Source organism: Merops nubicus, unplaced genomic scaffold (genome assembly GCF_000691845.1).
Source record: "Merops nubicus isolate BGI_N331 unplaced genomic scaffold, ASM69184v1 scaffold13479, whole genome shotgun sequence".
In the NCBI taxonomy this organism is placed as follows: Eukaryota; Metazoa; Chordata; class Aves; order Coraciiformes; family Meropidae; genus Merops; species Merops nubicus.
The window spans coordinates 583-22,190 of record NW_008631766.1 but is presented as its reverse complement, the minus strand read 5'-3'; the positions used below and the strand labels follow the sequence as shown (position 1 = coordinate 22,190).

Genomic DNA, 21,608 nt, shown 5'->3' with positions numbered 1-21,608 from the left:
GAGGAAGATTTACTCTGGACAGAGAAGGCAGAGATGGATGTGGGGAGAGATTACTAGTTCTTGTTGATTATACACAATTTATAGACTTATGATGTATTTTTCAGCCTGATAAACCTTAAAGCCAAGTCTTAAAAATCACAAATATGAGGTGAGGAATTATCTCTCTCTCTTTCAGATGCCTGGTGACAGGGAAGGAAAACAGAAAGTATATATATATCCAATATGCACAGATTGCTGAGAACTGTGGGGGATTTGCCCCATTATTTTCCCATGTGCCTACAAATATATAAGGGTTTTCTATCTTCTTTTTTTTCCCTGAGATACCATCATCTGCAACAGCAAAAGCAGCAACATCTTCAGCTCTGTACCATGCTATGCACGTGCATAACCGGCAATGCCTGCCTGTTCAGACAGGACTGGCCTATGGCTCAGACCGCTCACGAGGCATCGCTGGTATGCCTACCACAGTCGGGAAATCTTTAGCACAGAGGACAACTTGCAAGCCCACAGAGCAGCCTGGCTTACCCAAGTCTTGTTTATCTCAGTGATAAACTTCCTGGCATTTGGTGTAGAGGTACCTGTTTGCAGCTTCAGAGCAGATGTAACTTTTCTCAGTCACTGAAAAAAACATTTCTGGTAATAAAGCTTGTTTAAGTCTTTGTTTATCAATATGAATGGAAAATCATATATATTCTAAAGATTCTGCTTCCCTACCAGGCTTTCTAATTAATGTTATGAAATTTGAGAAGTCTAGAGAAAAGTGATTATTCAAAGATAAACACTAGAAAGCACAAAAAAGCCATTTGAAAGAGGCATGAAACTTTAGGGAGATACACAGTCATCTGGATCACGTGGCTAATGAAAATAAGAACCCTATGTATCAAATGACATCTAAGTTGATTGGTGATAAATTAAACTTGTTTTCCCAAAGTCAAGTGTATTTCTCCTGCGATGGCAATTGGTAACCAGTTTGCATATATTTACCTCAACACTTGAGCTTCTTCATTCTGTTTTATCCCCCTGCTCTGTTGAGGAGAGGGAGTGAGTGAGCAGCTGGTGGGATTTTGGCCCTTAGCCAAGGTTAATCTATTATATGTCGTTCTGCTGGTACTAACATACAGAATACTGATTAAATATAGAAAAATAAGATGAATCTTCCTCCAAAGATACAGCTTGTTTATTTAATTTTTATTTTCCAGTATCACTTTACCTGATTTAATCATAGGCTGTATAACATATGCAATCCACAGTCTCAAGAGAATATCAAAAGTGTGTATTTTTTTGCTTCCTTGTCCCCTTTAGCAAATAATGTTTCAAATTAAAATTACTTTGCAGAAATTGATAAGCAAGAAAAGTCCATTATTTATATACAAAAACAAATATATGCAGAACAGAGTAGTTTCTTGAAACTGAGCATAAATCAGCTTCCCCAAATTTTGCAAAGCAGTGTGTTGATGGTGGACAACGATTTCAGACTTCCTTTTGCCACTTCCTGCCCACAGGGACAGGAAATACAAAAATAATCTCAAAACTACCAAATATCAACAAGTAGCAAACATAACTTGCAAAAATACACTTATCAAAATTTCAGACAAAACATAATATACAAGCATTTCTTATGCATTAGCCATCCACTGCCGGCACTCTGTTCATTATCAGTGACCTTTGTCATAATTTTTTTTCAGTAGACAGATTGTTTTTTTCTAATAGGACAAGCTTCTTGAGGTTTATTTCCTACTTTCTATGTGATGATAGTCAAATTATAGCCTCTAGTTACTTTAAGGTTCCTATTTTGTTTTATCTGGTGACTTCACATTAGAATGTGGGGCTGCATGTTTACTTAGTACTAAAGTGCTCTTACAGACAAACTGACAGAAGTTATGGTTAAAAAACACTGTCCCTCTCTGATCATCTCAAATTTTATTTCTCCTCCCTTGGAAGTTAAAGAACTTAGATCACAGACAGAAGAACTGGATCTTTGTTGCCCTGGTTCAAACCAGTATAGCATAAAAATCCACTTTAATGAACTGCTTGGTGTTGAACAGTAGACTAGTTGTGTAATAGGCAACACTCTACAGAGATGTTTAAGGCTCCAGCAGACTGTTGCTATAAACTAGATGCAAATTGGATGCTACTTTTTTTTAGAAATTGTGTGCTGAAAAATCAGTACTGCAAAGCTTTTAAATTTAAAATAAGAACTCTGAGAATGCAAATGAAACGAGGAAGAAGGCTACGTTAACTTAATAAAATCTTGCCATTTACCACTGCTAGATTATACTTAGTGAAAATAATTACAGAATTATTTTGTTTCATAACCTTTTAATGCAGATTACAAGATACTGATACTTTAGATAGTGGAGCGGTGTGGTGGTGGAAATTCACAATTTCATGTCCATGGAAAAGCAAATGCAGAACGAACAGAAAGTTAATTGGATGAGACTGGACTGTCCAGTTAAAAAAAACCCAAAACATACATATGTCTATATATCTATGTATTAGAAACTTAAAAAGGCTTAAGTAATTTCTAGGGCATTTGTCATCCTTGTGACAACTAAACCGCTTCACTGAGTTCATCAAAGGAGAAAATGATGATTTTGAGGTTATTCTAAAAACTGGCCTGAACAAGGACTGCTGAGCTATACTGAGCTGCCCTTAGATCAGCAAAATGAATGGAGTGCACACATGAACTTACATAGATAGGGATTTTTACTATGTTGCAACAAGAAGAACTGTAAGGTGAATATCAGTAACAGGATAAAAAAAAAAAATCTATAGACAGCAAAGTTTTCTAAAATCATAGACACTCACTGCTCTTTAGTTGCTGAATATTCTCTAGTAGAAAATTTGCTTTCTAAGCATGTCCAGTGTAAAATTTAAAACTTCTTCTCAATAGATCAATTGTTTCAAAATATTTTAGAAGCTTTTGAATTTTCTTTCTGGTATTTTGGGAGAAGCTTTGAATCTTTTTGGAGGCAGTGCAAGAAAGAATAATAAGCAAAGGCATTTTTCCCTCTTTAAGAGATAATTTCTGCCTTCCACATTTTTTTTTATTCTTCAGGATATAAGCAAACTTATGGATATATTCCAACGAAAAATAACATGATTGGAATCAATTTTCTGTCCATGTACTTCTAGGTTTTTCTTATCTGTTCTAGAATAGCAGTAACTAAAAGTCATCACCTATCTGAAGACTCAGCAGCGGTATGTATTCAATGTGATACCTGCCTCCATCCAATTCATTGTAACTAAATGCCTAAGTCAGAGTTTGCTGACTTAGGAAGCACTAAAAGTCAGAATAGATACAGAGAGTAGACATTTCTAGAAGTAAGCTTTCCCATCAGCCAGTTTTGAGGCATGCTGGTAGTCTGGAAATTTATAAAACTGCTAATTTTGCCTGTGGATAAACAAAGAGCTTCAGTCTTCAGGTGCTGTCAATCTGATACCATTTACAATCACTAAAGATAAATTTTGACTTACCTTTGATAATTTAGTTTCTATGACTCTTTCCATATTATTCCAGACAATAGGGCTATGCTTTCCACAAGAAGAAGAGTATATACAGAGACCCAATCAGATTTTGTCATCCCTAAGGCAGGGGATTGATGACCAAGATATCAGAAGGAGATTCTTTCAACAGCAGTAGTATCTGAACGATGTATAAGGAAACAACTGGAACAAATAATTTTTAGGAAAAAAATGTGAGGTACTGATAAACATCACCATTGACCTCTCACAATAGTGTAATAAGAAATATGTTCATAAATTAAGGAGTTTCCAAAAGAGTGGGATGTCCAGAATAATGTGGAAGGAATCGAAGAATCACACACAACAGATCAGATAGGTCAATATTTTACTACTTTAATTCCTTTCCACATTACTCCAGACAATAGAGGTGTTTAAAGCAGGTGTACAAAGAAAAGGAATAGACTTTTTTAAAAAAGAAAGGAAGAAAAAAAAAAAGGGCAATTCAGCTTCAGCACAGAAGATTGTCTGAAGAAAAAGCATTTTAAAAGATGTGTCAGCAGACAACCAGACAACTGGATATTTGTGTCCGGAAAACAAAGCAAAGATCATGTTAGCCAGATAAATTATAATAATTGATTTAATAATTGGCCTTTTCAGCCATAAAACTACAATGGAGGAAGTAAACCGAAATGGATTTTTAAATACATTAGCCTTCTGTAAGTACTCTCAAATCAACCCAGGTGTGAAGTGGAATTTCTGAGAGATAGTAAACTGTAGTTGTATCTTTTAAAGAAAATGAAGTCTATCAGAGGTGAAGCTCTGAAGAGGCTCACATTTTTTTTTTTTTTATTTTTCAGGGAAAAAAAAAAGTGATAGTGCTCTTGCTTCACAGAGGAAAGAAACACTAACATTTAAGTGAAAGAAGAATAATACTACTGTGAGACTTCAGCTTACAAAATTTTACCTCTCCTTGGAAAACAAAAGAAAGATTTGCTATATCATTCAGACACTAATGATGAAAAGGGGGAAAAAAAAAATCTATACAGTGTAAAAAAAAAAATTAAAAAATGTGATTTTTAAACTGGTGTTCTTAAAACCACCAAGAAGATGCAGTTTGGTGAAACACTGGAACAAGCTGCCCAGAGAGGTGGTAGATGCCCCATCCCTGAAAAAAATTCAAAGTCAGGTTGGATGGGGCTCTTAAGTAAGTTACAGATGTCCTTGCTCACTGCAGGGGGGCTGGACTAGATGACCTTTAAAGGTCCATTCCAACCCTAAACATTCTATGACTCTATGATGATTTTTACATCGATGGGAACAAAATAAATCCAAGGAATTTAAAAGATCTCCACCTTACAATTCTATATTACTATTTGCAGTGAAATCTATGGTAGTGCCTTCCTTTGCTATTTTTGTAGTAAATCTAAAAGGCTACCTGATGAAGAATCAAGAACACTTGATACTTATGTGCTGTGCTTCTTTTAAGAACATATGTTTACCAGTAAGATGATGATGGTTATGGTAGGCTATCTGAAGATGCTATAGGATTGTGAAGCAGCTCAGGGGAGATAGCTAATAATACATAAAAGTCAGTACTGGACTGGGTGAGCATCATGATACCTGTGACATTTTGCTGCTAAAGGTAAAAAGTGAAAAGCAGTTAACCATGCATAGATAAGGCTTGACAGCTAGTCTAGAACCTCATGCCATTTAAGTTTATACAGTTATCTTATTTTGCACTAGTTGAAGCACGAGAAAATAGGTAGATTAAGTAAAGGAAATGGCAGTTGTGGACTCAATATCTTTTGTTCCTTCAGACTTTTTATACCATATCTAGATAAAAATTTAAGTTTTAGCATTCAAGATATTTAACATCTGATAAATCTGATGTCACATTTACTTAAAATATTGTGACAATTCATACTGCATTCTGAAAGAAAAATTATCCAAGGAGGAAGATAGAGATCATGTGAGACTGCTCTATTAAATCACTGACTTCCAGAGGTTCCATTACTCCAGATGCATCATAACCATGCAAACACGTATTTCTAACTGTTTACATCCTATTTGGTTCTGTAAAAGAAGGATTAAATTCTGATCTGCAACTACTATGCATACTGCCAGAATTCCATCTTAAGTACCTACTTTAATGCTTCAAATGCATACACCTAGCAAAATTTTCTTCTTCTGATCATAAGAACTGCAAGGAGAGACCTTCAGAGATTGATAGCTCATGAAAACAATTTCCTGTAACTCAGAAGATGACACATGCTACCCATTAAGTGCATTGCAGCTCATTGGCAAACATAGTGGAACAAAAAGCATTCCTTACATTTTCCCTTCTGGTCTTACAAAAAGGGGTTATGGCTATGGCATTCTTTTTGATACTCAATAGCAATTAAACCCTCCTAAAAATAAACTTAACTGGTTTGTAGGCTGATAAAATAGTCATGTTCTTAAAAATCTATTCCACAGACATTTTAATTAATGACATCTAGTATGATGTCATAGCTTGTTATCATGAGCACCCTTCCCCTTGAAAGAACACTGTAGTTATAATCCTTCTAAACAATGCCAGTCTACCCTTGGACTTCTTTGGGCCCTGTCTACCTGGGACTTAGTTTAACTTTTTTATAGAAATCCCCTTTCCCCCAAAAAACAATTTAGGCATACTGGAAAAAAGATGTCTTTTGTTAAGTTAAAAAAATTCCATAGTCCCTAACAAAGCAAAAGCAAAGGCAGGCGTCAAAGGCATTGAGGGAGAAAATTTCCCCTCTATTCATGTTCTCATGGGGCTAAAGACAACATGGACTTGCTAGCCACAAGTGTGTCAATGTAAAAAAGTAAGAAAAATGGCACAGTGTAAATGCATGAAAGCAAGGAAAAAGAATTTAGAATGCTGGTAGCTACTGGATGCTTTAAATATAGCAAGTCTTATTTTAGGAAGAAAACTACTACCACAAAAGAGAGTGATCATTATAGATACTAAAGAGCTTTTGCATTATGGCTGGGGTTTTATGCAAGATTACAGGAAGAGTCTTATGAGTTGAGCTGTACTACAGTTACATTACTTTCAATGTTCATATGCTGCTTATAAAGGAAAGCTGCCTGTTTCTGGTTTGAAAGATAAGCTACTCCAAGAAACATAAAATAAAGATGAAAGATTTTTCTTCTTGAACACCAGGGACATCTACATAGGGGTTTACACCAGTAATGAGTGCTACTCTGCTAGGGTATCATGGCACTACATATTACCTAGATGCAGGAAGATTAATAGATATTACACTTGCTGTAAGTATAAGGCAGTGCATTTTCACTACTGTGAAAATTTTCAGGAATACTGAATACTGGAACTGGTTAGAAGCACAGGGGGTTTTATGTCAGTAAGAGAGCATTAATGCCATAATAGCTTCTATTTAATAGAGAATTTATTTTTTGATGTGTTAACCACCAAATACAGGAAACACAAAGCTGAAAGGGAAATAATTAACTATGTTAAGTTGAATCAGTATTTTGTTTAATTAAAAATTAGAAAAATAATGTTAAAGTGAACAGGTTGGTTATTATAATGCTCGAACCTCTCTAAAAGAGTTTCTATTTCATTCAGAACACAAGAAATAAGTAGTGCCTTTAATTTATTACTATTATTATTAATATTACTACAAACCAAAACTTATCCATAGGTCACATGGATAACTTAAACATGTAAAGAATATTTTAAATATTTAAGATCATCAAGTCCAAACATTAACCTAACTCCACCAAGTCCACTGATAAACCATGGTCTTAAGCACCACATCTACACATATACTAAACACATTCAGGGATGGCAATTCAACAGCTTCCCTGGGGAGCCTGTTCCAGTGCTTGATAACCCTTTCCGTGAAAAAAGTTTTCCTAATATCCAACCTAAACCTCCCCTGGCAAAACCTGAGGCCATTTCCTCTTGTCCTATTGCTTGTTACTTCTCAGAAGAGATTGACACCTACCTCTCCATAACCTCCTTTCATGTAGTTCTAGAGGGTGATAAGGTCTCCCTTGAGCCTCCTTTTCTTCAGACAAAACAGCCTCAGTTCCCTCAGCTGTTCTTCACAGACTTGTGCTCTAGGCACCTCACCAGCTTAGCTGCCCTGCTCTGGACCTGCTTCAGCACCTCAGTGTCCTTCTTGTACTGAGGTGCCTAAAACTGAACACACTACTCAAGGTGTGGCCTCACCAGTGCTGGGCACACTATTTTTATTACAAGACAGGATAATGTTGGCCTTCTTGGCCACTTGGACACATTGCTGGCTCATATTTAGCCAGTTGTTGACCAGTACCCTCAGGGCCCTTTCTGCTGAGCAGCTTTCCAGCCATTGTTCCCCCGGCCTGTAGCATTGCAGGGGGTTGTTGTGACCCAAGTGCAAGACCCGGGACTTGGTCTTGTTGAATCTCAACCAATTGGCCTTGACCCATTGATCCAGCCTGTCCAGGTCCCCCTGTAGAGCCTTTCTACCCTTCAGCAGATCAACACTTACAGCTCAGTTCAAACAGTGTTGTTAACTTTCATATAACACATACAGTGTGTTATTGTAAAGTTGAAATTCTTGCAAGTGCTGTGTGGGGGACTGTCTAGTAATATGCCTTCATGCAGGACTCATGAAGGGAAAAGGATTGCCAGAGAACAGATATAGTTTGTGGTATAAAGACTGGAATGGAAGATGAGAACAAAGAGAGAAGTCTATTAAGGAGAAAGCTTGAAACAAGAAGTGGAATTACTCCAGATATCCCTGAAAATCAGAGGAATTTGCAGCTGAAAATAGCAAGTGCTAACAAAAAGGCTGCAAATTGAAAACGAGAGTTGAGAGACAGGAAGAAAAACACATGAAAGCAGACTGATATGGCAGAAGATGAGAAGGATGAGGCAAAAGATACAGAGAAATATTATACTGATAAGGCATTAGAAAGAAGCTTGCATAAGTACTGCAAAAAGAACCACAAAGGAATGAAATCATTTTTATATAGAATAGGAAAGACCAGCCCAGGACTGATAACTGCATGGAGCTGGAGTGCATAATAATGAGTGGGATTAAGAAGAATGAATGGTAACAGGAAAGGAAGGACATGACAAATTTGGGAAAAAACATGGAATCTGTTTTCCCAGTTGAACATGAGGTTTCTTCTGAGAAGTCTAGTAGTCTGAAAGAAAGCACACTGTACCTGCCTACCTCCAGAACTGTAGCTGAAACAGAATAAACGAATAAAGTTGCTCATTAGAAAGAAGAAAAATGAGAAAATTATAAAAAAAAGTGTAAGCACTATCACTAAAAAAAGCAGTAGCTGAGGTACAGAAAATTGAGAAACACAGGAAACGTAAACAAAGGCGTGACCTTTTTATTAAGGAAACAACAGTTCCATAACTGAATGGTTATTTTCTTTGAGAAGTTGTATCTAGGTCTCTAGGTAAAAAGATACTTGGATATTTCCAGTATTAGTGTTATCTGGAAGAGAACGGAAGCTGTTCATATGTATATAATGGACTTTTCAAAAAATTTATTTTAAAGACTGTATAAAAGCCAAATTCATGCAGACCTTTAGGCAATTAGATTAGGAAATCTGAGTCTTTGAAAAATCATGGTACTGAAAGGAAGTTAGTTGCTTTTAAGAAAAAAAATATTAAAACTAACAAAATCTTTTATTGTGGTCTCCTGCTCTGGCAACAAAAGCATCGGAAAATTGATTGGGTCTTCATCTGTGCAGGCTGATTAAAAGCATAACCCTATTGTCTGGAACAATATGGAAGGCAGCTAGAGGAAGTAAAATCCATAGAAAACAAAACACACAGTCAAAAAATATACATATGTATCAAGATATTGATGTTTTATGCAATAATTACAACGAAATATTAAAACACAGAAAAGAGTCACATGAAAACTCAGAAGACTTTGCAATTAAACAGCATACCATTCTGACAGAAATTGCCTAAAAAACATAGGGGAGCATTGATGCTGTAAGTCCTTATTCAATTGCTTTGACATACATTTCAATACTAACAGCATTTTTGTTTGATTTGATTTGTCAAGCATGGTAGGATTCTGCCAAAAATTGTATTAAAGTGGAAAATTCTTTGCTTTTTTTCAGTGTTGATCAAACCAGAGTAAGCTCCCAGAGTAAGCTTCCCTTGAGTAACATTTAGGGGGGTTTAATACTCAATATATGTACGCACAACATCACATTTTACTAGTATTTTAGCTTAACTGTGCGCATTTGTAATGTTAACAAAGCCTTATTTTTGATTATTTTTGAGCTTCTGTTTTGCAAGCCAGGCTGTGTCGGAGGAACAGAACGTTGCAGTACAACATGTATAATATATAACTTGGAAGGAAAATATCTTACCTCCAGCAACTAGCCCAGACTCTCCTAACTGAATCGCTACCCCAAAGCCACCAAGTTTTACTGGGGCTGAATTTTCTTTTGAGGCAAGCAGTACACAGTGTGGCTGAAAAGACAAAAACCAAGACAATTTATTATGTTATTTGAGAAATATAACTTGTGTTTTAGAACTTACTGTGATAAATTTGCAAAGAGAAGCTAGCCTTTTTTTTTGAGAGAGAATTCCTTGATTTCAGATTTCTTTTTTTTCTCATATGGATGACTCTTTTTTGTTGGCTTGTCTTTCAGTTTTTGCAGACAGTTAAAATCCTTTCAGGACTTAGCAGAAATCACAAAGAACTCAAAGTGAAATCATAATAAAATGGAGATAAAAATTAATGTCTGTAACTTCTTACCTTATTACTTTTTCTTTTTAACTTTCACCCTAAGCTCTAAACCATTTCAATTCTCCATCAGAAATATCCTGCATATGACACACTTTGTGGGATCTCATCCATCATACAGAGAACATAAAACACTATTTTAAGCCCTAATCACAGATTTCACTGATCACTTCCCAGCAGCAGGAAAGAAAAGGAGCATCCTTGTGATGTTTCTAATAAATATTCCAGCGAGGGGGGAAACTGTTTAGATTTCTAAACTGGATTGCAGGCACAATCATCCATACCTTCCATTTTCCACAGTCTGAGTTAGGCGCAACATACAAAAATGGAATAACACTATACAACAGTTTTGAAGGATACTGATTGGTGTAGGAGGAAGAAACATACAGACAATATCTATTAGAACACAATTTACTTTTTAATAGACATAGCCAAGATACCGCATTTAACATAGAATGACTTCCCGCATTTACTCAAAGCCTCCCTCTGCAGTCAACTATATTATTTAAAAAGAAAAATGTCAAATTTATATACTGCTTCTTGAGAATACATTATTGCTGAAATTACAACCCAAGGAACTCAAAATAGTGCACAGGAGCTACAACAAGCTCAATCTGACAACCTGTGAAGCCATCATCTGTAACCACCCATGCCTTCTTTTAAAAAATTTGTTTTATGAGCACTTTCAAGTAAGGATGCATAGTCTGTTTATAATTCTAACTGAAATTGGCAGAATCCCATAAAAGCTTGGTTCCTAAACAGATGACATAATAAGAAAATTATTATGGAAATTCTAATTTCAAATATTAAAGATAATACTAAGCCAAGACAAGGTTCTTGATAGGATCAGTAAATGTAGGCTATCTTACATCAGGACTTCCAGAATCCATTTTTAAATTTTCTATTTATAAAATGTAATTTTTAAATCTCTTACTCCCTATTTAAATTAGTATGATCAGGTAGTGTTATCTCTGCATATTTCACTTCTGCCTGAAATTGTTAAGCCACACACTTTGGGCACTTTCACACCCTCTCATCACTGTCATTTTGAGTGAAAAAATGAGTCTCTAATTTCTAATGCCAGGCAAGAAGGAAGGTGGATGGGAGAATGACACCAGCATAAGCAAAGCATCACTACTGCACTGTGGCGTAGATTTATCTTTACCCTACATTTGATAAAGTGGTACTACTTCCATGGCAGTATTAAAAAGAAGACAAGCTGTATGAACATAATTGTCATCCAAAAAGGAGAACACTGACACTTCTAACCACAAACAAAGTTTCTGAGAAAAAAATCCAAATCTCCAGTTTGGAATGCAACTCAGAGGAAATTTGATTATAGGACGGCTCCCAACAAAACCCAAATTAACAGCAAAATTGACCTCTTCAATAAACTGAGTTTTGCTAGTTAAAAATACCTTTCAAATAAGCAATTGCAGCACTAGTTAAACTTCCCCTTGTTGCTAATTGTACTGTGTCAGCTGATTTACATCACTTTCACAGAGAAGCTGGTGCTCTAGCTTTCTAATAAGACGACTTGCATGTTACTCCTCCCTGTCTTCACTAGCAGATTTAAAAATCAGCAGAAGTTCTTAATATATGTGGTAAGTGCCTTCCTTTATACTTAAGCTACAGCAAAGCCAATTTCTAAAAGTTTCGCTTAACTGCAGAGGTACTACTTACTTTCAAATATTTTCTTAAATATACCTAGGTTTAAGCATGCATGCCTGCTTACAGATGATGAAAGTAATGATAGTGAAAAGTTATGTTTCTAATCTATCTGCAAGGTACTCAATTTTTTTCTCTCTCTCATTGACCTAAAACTTGTCAATACTTATGCAAGTCATGATGTTAAGTATTTTTATAGAAAAAAAACATAAACAAGAAATTATAGTAGTAGAGGTTTCAAGATGTATTTGAAAGCATGACGTTTTTTAATCAAACTTCTACAGTTACTGCTTGCTCTGACAATATGAAAACAGAAATATTTTTTAAAATGCTAACATACTGTACAAATTTAATGCAATTGTAAGGTCAGCCAACACAGGATGTTAATATATTTTAGGCTGTCCTGTCAATAATTCAGATTCTGTACATACATTAGGTCTTACTAAGAATTTTACCTAAAGTGCTGCCATTTTCACTGCTGCAGCTATATCACATATTTCAATGTAAATTTGCATTTTTAAGACCAAGCATGCAAATGAAAAACTATTTTCAAGTGATGTATATGGTAGTGTGTTGTCCTTTTTTTGTTACTGCTGTTGGACAACTAAATTCAATCTACCAAAACCAATCTGAATTTTTGTGAGATTATGGGGAAAAAAACTTGTCCCTTAAAAAAGAAATTCTAAATTAATATATTTATGTGATCTTCTATCACCGTCACATAGAAATAGAGGACAGAAGTTGTATCATCACTAATCAGTCTTAACTATCTCTCTGAACAGATCATTGTGATTCTGCTCTCCTAACCACACACTTTTTTGGTTATTCTTTGGTCAAAGTTGATTTTTATCTTCAGGATTGTACCTTCCTGGCCAAAAAAGAAAAAGCTTAGTTAAATTAAAAACTTTTACATCAAAACAAGGAAGATGTGAAAACCATTCGTTACTGCATTAATGTGGTTTCCAGCTGATATTTGTTTCTCTGCATAATATTTGTGAACAGTCAAGAAAAGGAAAAAAGACTTAAATTTACATGAATATATAAATTATTAAAAACAAGTCACTGTAATAGTAGAGTCATAGTGTTACTTACAACAGATTACACAGAAATTACAATTGCTTTTCTGATTGAAAACTACTGACTCCCATGTGAGAGATACTTATTTAAAACTAATACTGGTGGGTTTAGAATTGTTTGGATATATTTCTAGGTACTTTGTATCAAGAGTGAGAATACTCCACTTACCCATTCTTGCATCTTAATTTAAAAGTTTTCTATGCTAGAAAAAATAATCCTAACATCTGAACCGAAAAAAAATCTGCACTTGTAGATAAAACAAAAAATTTAGATTTTTAAATTTTGCAGCAAAACATAACAGTTCACATTTAAATCAACACAAGACAGTAATAAAAATGTAATTACAAAAAGTTATCTGTGTGAGTAGTCTGTACCATCTAGCTTTGCCTACTTCATGGGAAGAAAAACGGGGAACTAATTATTTTAGACTTATATTGTATCATGATACCCAGCTGAAAGTCCTTCTACAGTCCAGCTACAATAATACTTCAATGCATTTACTTTTTTTAATTATCACCTTTTATGTTTATATCACCTAAGACCCTATGCAATAAAGCAAGCAAACATGAAAATGACCCAATACTGATTTAATTCTTAAAATTTCTCTTTGTATTCCTACAGAACAGCTACTAAATCCTCACAAATGATGGCTGCAGTTTCAGCTGATTTACTGAACATTATTCAATACAAGGAAGCCTTCTGGAGTAACCAAACTAACTTAGTCATAAATGTCTCAGAAGTTCAAAATAATGCCAGTTGTCCCTTAGATGAGAACTCACTGTCACTTGCTTTGATAGTTTTTTACTCTATTATTTTTATTGTTGGATTGGTTGGAAATATTACAGCCCTGTTTGCTTTCCTCTGCATTCATCAGAAAAGGAATTCTATCCAAGTTTACTTGCTAAATGTAGCTGTCGCAGACCTTCTGCTGATCTTTTGTCTCCCCTTCCGAATACTCTACCATGTTACCAAAAACACCTGGATGTTTGGAGTGGTTTTATGCAAGATTGTAGGAACTCTATTTTATATGAACATGTATATTAGCATAGTACTGTTGGGACTAATTAGTTTAGATCGTTACATAAAAATAAATAAGTCTGTGAAGCGTCCTAAAATGTTAACTACCACACGAAGCATACATATTTGTTGCACCGTGTGGGCAATTGCACTGACAGGATTTGTAACAGTAGTTGCACCAGCTTTCTTTAAGAGCGAGGACAGAAATTCTACTATGTGCTTTCATTACCGAAATAAACAGAATGCAAAGACAGAAGCAATTATAAATTATATCATTGTAATAATTTTTTGGATAGTTTTTTTCCTTTTGATACTTTCGTATGTTAAAATTGCCAAGAACCTTCTGAAAATTTCGAGCAAAAGAGCAAATTTTCCCAATGCAGGAAAATACACCCAGACAGCCAGGAATTCCTTCATCGTACTCATCATCTTCACTATCTGTTTTGTTCCTTACCACATGTTCCGGTTTGTCTACATCACATCGCAGTTACAAAATCCATCTTGCTACTGGAAAGAAATCATGCACAAATGCAATGAGGTCATGCTCATATTTTCATCTTTTAACAGCTGCTTAGACCCAGTTATGTATTTCCTAATGTCCAGAAGTGTCCGTAAGACTGTATTCCAACTTATCTGCAGAAGAATTCATGGAGATTCAGGGCTACCTCTGGAAAGCACTTCAGAAATAAAACTTGGACAATATACACAAGAACGATTATCTACTACCACTCCCCACTCAAGCTCTTTAAAGAAGAAGTCTGTGTTGTGATGGTTTAAATGAATGGATACTACTTGCTTGCACTCCAGGACATCAATTTAAGACTGCCAAATGCTATACTGAACAGCTACTAATCCTGCCTTTTTCCTCCTGTTGAAAAAAATGAGAACTCTTACTTCTGTTTGTGAAAATGAGAAGTTGCTTTTCCAAAGTATTTTCCTCTTGTTTATCAAAGAAAACAAAATAGGAAGTTCTTGGACATCTCCTGTTGGACTGAACTAGAACACTAATTCTTTAAGGAGATTTCCATCAAGTTGTTTAAACCTGTATAAGAAATCTTGTATATAGACATTAATATTACCAACTTGTGTAAGTAATAGATGGATTTTGCAAAAAGTCAACTGTGTCTTGTTTGAAAAAGCTACATAAAACACCACAGATTTTATGTTCCTCTTCTCTTTTAATAGGTTTTAAAAAGATCACCATTTTAACTACATTTACAGAAGTAATTTTTCCATGGAAATATTTGAGAATATAGCAATGTATGTTGCTTAAAAATTAGGTGAATACAACGGCCATTAATTCAGTTATAAATATAGAAGATACACTTAGTTTTACTAAAAAGAAAGATTAAAATATTCAAGTCTCCTAAGCCCCTTATTGTATTTTCAACATTATAATGAATGTCAAGGTTGAACACCCGAGGAAAAGTAAGCAATCCTTTTGGAAAACTGAAAATGAAGGAGAGATGACATACAAGTATTTACAGTTACCTAAGATTTACTTCAGATTCGGACAAATTTGGTAACTGCACAATGCAGTTCAATAAGGAAAATAAAGTAATTAATTGGCTGCTCATGGCTTGGATGAGTGCACACTTTGCTGGGTATAAAAACCTGGCTGCATGGCCAGGCCCAGAGAGTGGTGGTGAATGGAATTAAACCCAGTTGGTGGTTGGTCACAAGTGGTGTTCCTCAGGGCTCAGTATTTGGGCCAGTTCTGTTTAATATCTTCATCAAATATCTGGATGAGGGGATTGAGGTCATCCTCAGTAAGTTTGCAGATGACACCATGTTAGGCAGGTGTGTCAATTTGCTTGAAGGTAGGAAGGCTCTACACAGGGATTTGGACAGGATGGATTGATGGCAATGCAACAGTCTCAGGGAAGAGTGCCTAGAAAGCTGACCAAGAGAACAGAACCTGCGGGTGCTGGCTGATAGCTGGCTGAACATGAGCCACCAGTGTGCCCAGGTGGCCAAGAAGGCCAACAGCATCCTGGCTTGTATCAGAAACAGTGTGGCCAGCAGGAGTAGGGAAGTGATCACCCCTTGCAAATAGAAATGTGTTCCACAGGGCAAAAAAAGGCCACCTTAATATTCTGGGCATGGTTTTGTAAATCATGTAATGTTTACTTGGTTACTATAATATTTTTTAAGCAAGTAAATACGTAGAAGGACAACAGGAAAACAGTCATGCAGTAAAAGATCAAGATTCTGTATAGTATTATGTGAGCTTTTTTATTTTTGATAACATTAACAACAGTATCTTCTTCAAGAGGAAAGCCTTAAACACCCATACCTATTTGCATTGATCAGATGTACGTTCTACATAACAGCCATTCTTTACAGACTGTAGTGAAGGAACACCAAGGAAGCCAGGCACAATAGCAGCAGACAAAGTTTCAGAAAAAAAAAATGTTAGAAGAAATATTGAAGAGTAACACTTTCCCAGTACTGCATGCTACACATTAAAATGTTTCAAACGCATTTCAATACAGGATAATCCATTGCTTAAACCAGCCTCTGTACAAAAGTAGCAAATATGACCCAAATCTTTTAAAGAGGTTTCAGGAGCTACAGTCTAAGGTCCATATTAGGCAAATCCGTGGCAGTTATAAAGACAAATAAAATTAGGCAAACTTGGGTGTACCCTAGGAATAAGTGAATAGATTTGTTTGAGGGAGGCCATGTACCAGAAAATCAGTAACAGAGGAACTCTCTGGAAGAGCTGAGAGGCACTGGAATAAAGGTGATATGGTGTACCTGGACTTCAGCAAGGTCACTTACTAAAAGCTCTAAGAAACCCTGGGATGTTAATTCTTGTTAATTCTGGTTATTAACCAGACAGAAAGGTTAAAAATACATGGTATTTTTTTCTTTTTGATATTCCCCAAGAATCTGCAAATAGATATATTCATGAACTTGTTTTATCATTACAATAGGAATGAGTGACAGTAAAGATATGACAAGGTTTTCAAACAACACACAATTATTCACTGTAGTCAAACCTAAAAAAAGTTCAGGATATAACTCTCTACTCAACAGCAATAAAAGAGCAAACAAACTGTTCAAATTAGGAAGAAAAAAAGCCTGAGAAATTATCACTGTGTTGTTTCTATAATTTATATGACAGATTCTGTACAAACTACATTAAATAAATCAATTCTTCATCTCGGAAATGAAAATCTGAAAGGGAGCATAATGAGCCTGTAACAGCAGGTATGGCACAGAAGAGGGGAGCAGGTATAATTATATGATCTTTATCAGAGTGACGTTAAGGGAGTAGCACTTAGAACAAAAAACCTCCAAAAGCAACCAGATAAGTGAAAATACTTATGGATTACCACAATTATGTAAATCCACGTTTCAAGATGTTAAGGGCCAGATGCATCAACTGTTTCAGAAAGGGATCTGAAACTAGACACTACTGTCATGTAGGAAACAATAACTACTGAGCAAAAAAGAAATTAAGGTATCTTTACTATTTTTAAAAGGTATTTAATCCATTACTTTTTTTTTCCCCAATGCAACAAATTTTCCCATATTTGAGGGTAAAATGCCAGCTTTTGCAAAACAGTACTACTGGAGAATTCTGAAGCATCTTGGGAGATCTGTGACAAGTCAAAAGACCATGTAATTAGTAACATTAATAGCACCTCCTGTTTCCCATCTCGGCAGTAGTTCCTAAGTACTATCAGGGCCAACTATAGCAATTAGTTGAGTCTTCAGCTACATTTCAAAATTAAAATCATACTATTTAATTCTTCTTCCTGTAAGCAGAGGCTAATTTAATGAATATCTCCACATAAGCTATATGAACCTCATATTCCTTCTGTATTCAAATCTACAACACATCCTCAAACTTCAGTTGGTGTATCAAAATGTCATCTCTTTTTTACTACGTAAAAAGTAGCTCATATTCTTCATTAGAATCATAGTAGTTACAAAATGCATATAAAGTATACAGGCTGGCTAGTCACTTCTATACCTTTCAGACTTGACAAATACATTAACAACCAAATTGTCATACATATCTTTATTAAAATGAATGGAATACAAGCCAAGAAACAAAACAGTTTGCCATTACAAATTTATAATTTGAATCATAAGCATATCAGTGTGCCTGGTTTGAATAGACAGCTGTACTAGTTTCAGCTGGGATAGAGTTGGAATTCTTCACAGAAAGGCATAGATGGCACAGTTGACCCCTAATGAACTCGAGAATAGTCCATACCATATGACCTTGTGCTGCTCAGTAACAGAAGTCAGGGAGGAAGTTTGCCAGAGCTGCTACTTCTCAGGAGCTGGTTGGGCATCAGCTAAGGGTGAGCAAGTGGGATTTTTTTTTTTTTATCACTTGTTTTTTTTTTTTTTTTTTTTTTTTTGTGTTTTGTTTTGTTTCCCTCTCTTTTCTTGAAACTTATTACAGTCTCTTTATCTCAAAGCATGAGTTTTATCACTTCTACCCTACCAATTCTCCACCCCTCCCCCCCACCCCACTGGAGGGGGAGTAAGCGAACAGTTGTGTGGGGTGCGTAGCAGCCTCCTGGGATTAAACCACAACACACTGTGGTCCCCAAGGTGGGGCTCAAAGAGTTCGAGATAACAGAAGACTTGACCAGAATGTGTTAGAAGGAGCAGCAGAAGCAGCACTCTGTTCTGCAGCAGAACAGCCACAAGGACAGGACGAGGAGGAGACAGAAAGCATAAACAAGTTTTTGCACTTTTACTCTTTTGATTTTCTACCCCATCCCACTGAGGGAGAGTGAGTGAGCTAAAGACTTACCTGCCTACCCGGGTTAAACCACAACACCAACCTCCATTTTCACACTGAAATTAACTGTAATTATGGTGTTAACCTGCAAACTGGTATTTTTCATGAGGCAATACAAATATAAATTGTTTTGACAATACAACAAGGAAAAATTTAATTAACTTTCCTCCCAACACCAGTCAATGAAACCATAAAAGAGAAGTACAACTTACATCGCTGATAAACAAGCGAGAGTCACGTTATTCTTGGAACTGCAAAGTTTTGCATATGGATGCTTTAGCTTAATGCTCTCTCTGAAAGCACATGGAGAACCAGGGTGGAGAGGAAAGAGTTGTGCTGCATAGTACAAATAAAGTGTACAGAGAAAAAGAACCCGTTGATAATGTTCCACCAATCCAAAAGATATTTTCAATATATTCTCCATAGCACTGGGAACCTTCTGTCAGCCCTCCTTCCATCCCTTACAGAAAATCACAGCTACTGAGGGCTCTGTGGAATCCAAGAGTGACAATAACTGAGGGAAAAGGATGAAGATGGAAAAAGCATTAACATTCAAACTGCACAGTTATAGCAGGAAGTGTAGAAAGAAGAACATGAATGGCAGAGAAATGACTAATTTTGTATTATAGTACTGCAAAGTAAGAAACAAACTGAGGAGGAAAAAAGCTAGAGTTTACTTGTAAGCCTATGTTTTAACAAGCTGAATCAACTATTTAAAATGCATCACAATAAAATACTCTGGTACATGCTATCTTCAAAAGTTATCTTGGTTTTGTCTGCAAATGGTGAGTCCCAGTTCTTTTAAGTTCGCATACAGAGAAATGTAGTACACCTTCGCACTATTAGAAAGCAAGGCCAGCTTCCTCACAGAACCCTGAAAACCCAGATATAAACGACTGTGCTTTAATATCCTTGCTACTCTTTTCACAAAAATTCTCACTACGTGAAGATGTTAACATAAGCACAGTCAATAACAAATTGAAAGTCTGATGAAAAGACAGGGTCATTTTTGTCAGGGGGTATAGAATCGTTCTTTATCAGCAAGGAATTAATTTTGCAGCCAGAACTCCCCAGCTTACAGCCAACAGAATGTACGTTTTTAGTATCAGATTTGCTTTTACCACCACATTTCAGGTTTTTACTTCTGCTTTATAACTTTTGTGTTTTCACAGAAGCTTAAGAAGACCCTGGAAAAGTGAAAAATCTGTTAACACAAACATATTTAACTTGAAAAAAACCACAAATTATAGTATGGTGCAGAAAAACACAGAGAGAGCTTCCTATCTGGCTATGATGATCAACACAGTTTTCATGTTAAAAACTTACTTCTGAAGCAAAAAGTAAAAATGGTCATGATCAACACACAGCCATTGCTTTTTAAAAGGAAATAAAATTAAAGAGACCTCTGGGAGCTGCACAAAGAAGGTCACTAGGGAAAAAATACAAAGTATTCAGCATTAAAGACCTGAAGTATAAAAACATTGGAAGATTATTTTTGTTAATACTGTAAACCTCAAGCTAAGCTCCTTGCCTAAAAGACATTGTTTGGCTCGTGTTTTGTCTATTTAGAATAACTACCCAGAGCCTGTGAAACACTTAGCTTTGCATATTTTATGATAACCAAAGAAATGAAGCTATGAGTGCAATATATCCCCATTTCTATATCCCTAAGGACGCAACAGTTATACTGCATAGACTTGTACTGCATCAAACAACACAGAAACACAAAGTGCTTCTGACCGGAAGGGACTTTAAAGATCACCTGGTTCCAACTCCCCTGCTATGGGCAGGGACAACTCCCACCAGACCAGTTTGCTCAAAGGCCCATCCAAGCTGACCGTGAACATTTACATGGAGGAGGTCATAAAAAAAAAATATCTCTGGGCAACCTGTTGCAGTATCTCACCACTATCACAATGTAGAATTTCTTCCTCACATCTAATCTAAATCTACCCTCCTTCAGTTTAAAGACATTACCCCATTTCCTGTTGAAACCCTCTGTCCCATATGAACTTTTAGTCTGCGACTATTTTGCTGAACCACAAGGCCAGTTCTAAAATTAGTGAAAATAAAACATTAGTGAACAGCAAACACAGATCCAGCTCAAACCTGTGAAATATTATACCTTCACTGATTCAGCACAGTGCTCAACTCAACTAGAACAGATTTAAACATCAGCTTACCTGATTTTGCTTTGATAAGCACTTCTTACACTATTGAATACATATCCTGACTACAGCTAAAATCCTCATTATATCAAGTCAGGAGAAGAGCTGCACACATGCTAGATCACCCCTGCATGGAAAACTGATGAGCAGGCAGAGAGAAATCATGGTGCTCTGCAACAAGTCTCCCAATATAGATGTCCAAATGAAAACAGTTATCATGTAGTGCACCTGTCTTAAGAGTTTACAAGGTCAAAAAACCTTTACATTTTAATGTTTAAGGAAAAAAAAAAAATCCCCAACAAAACTAAGCACCAAAAGTCAGTGTTCTATGCAAGCTACTTGGCAAATTTTTTAATTTTTTTTTTTAAAAGAAAATATGGATTGCACTTGTGTAATAGCCAGTGCATCTTGGCAATTTAATGTGATATTAAGTCCTATACAGTATATCAAACTCCAAGTATGTGAAATTAAACCTCAAGTTAAAGGCTCCTGCACCTTTGGTGTGTGCTACACATTCATTATGATTCACCCTCAGCACCCGTGGTAGCCACACCCAGGGTCACACACTTGTCTGTGCCCTATACTCAGCAGTTGCCTTCCATCCTTCAAGATGCAGAGTCTGAGTCCCTCTGTTGGGCATTCTACAGCAGAGACAGGGCTGCTACAGGGGCCAGAGGTAACTGAGCT

At 36.0% G+C, this 21,608-nt stretch overlaps 1 protein-coding gene across 1 annotated transcript; it reads left to right on the top strand.

Annotated features, from left to right (window-relative positions):
• Positions 1-13,608: 13,608 nt before the first annotated feature.
• On the top strand, positions 13,609-14,751 carry GPR34 (G protein-coupled receptor 34). The gene has a single exon (XM_008947699.1). The coding sequence runs from the start codon at positions 13,609-13,611 to the stop codon at positions 14,749-14,751; it is 1,143 nt and encodes a 380-aa protein (XP_008945947.1).
• The last annotated feature ends 6,857 nt before the right edge of the window (positions 14,752-21,608 follow it).

What these genes read in the sequence shown, in the direction of transcription:
- GPR34 (XM_008947699.1), top strand. Translation starts at nt 13,609, where the DNA reads ATGATGGCTGCAGTTTCAGCTGATTTACTGAACATTATTCAATACAAG.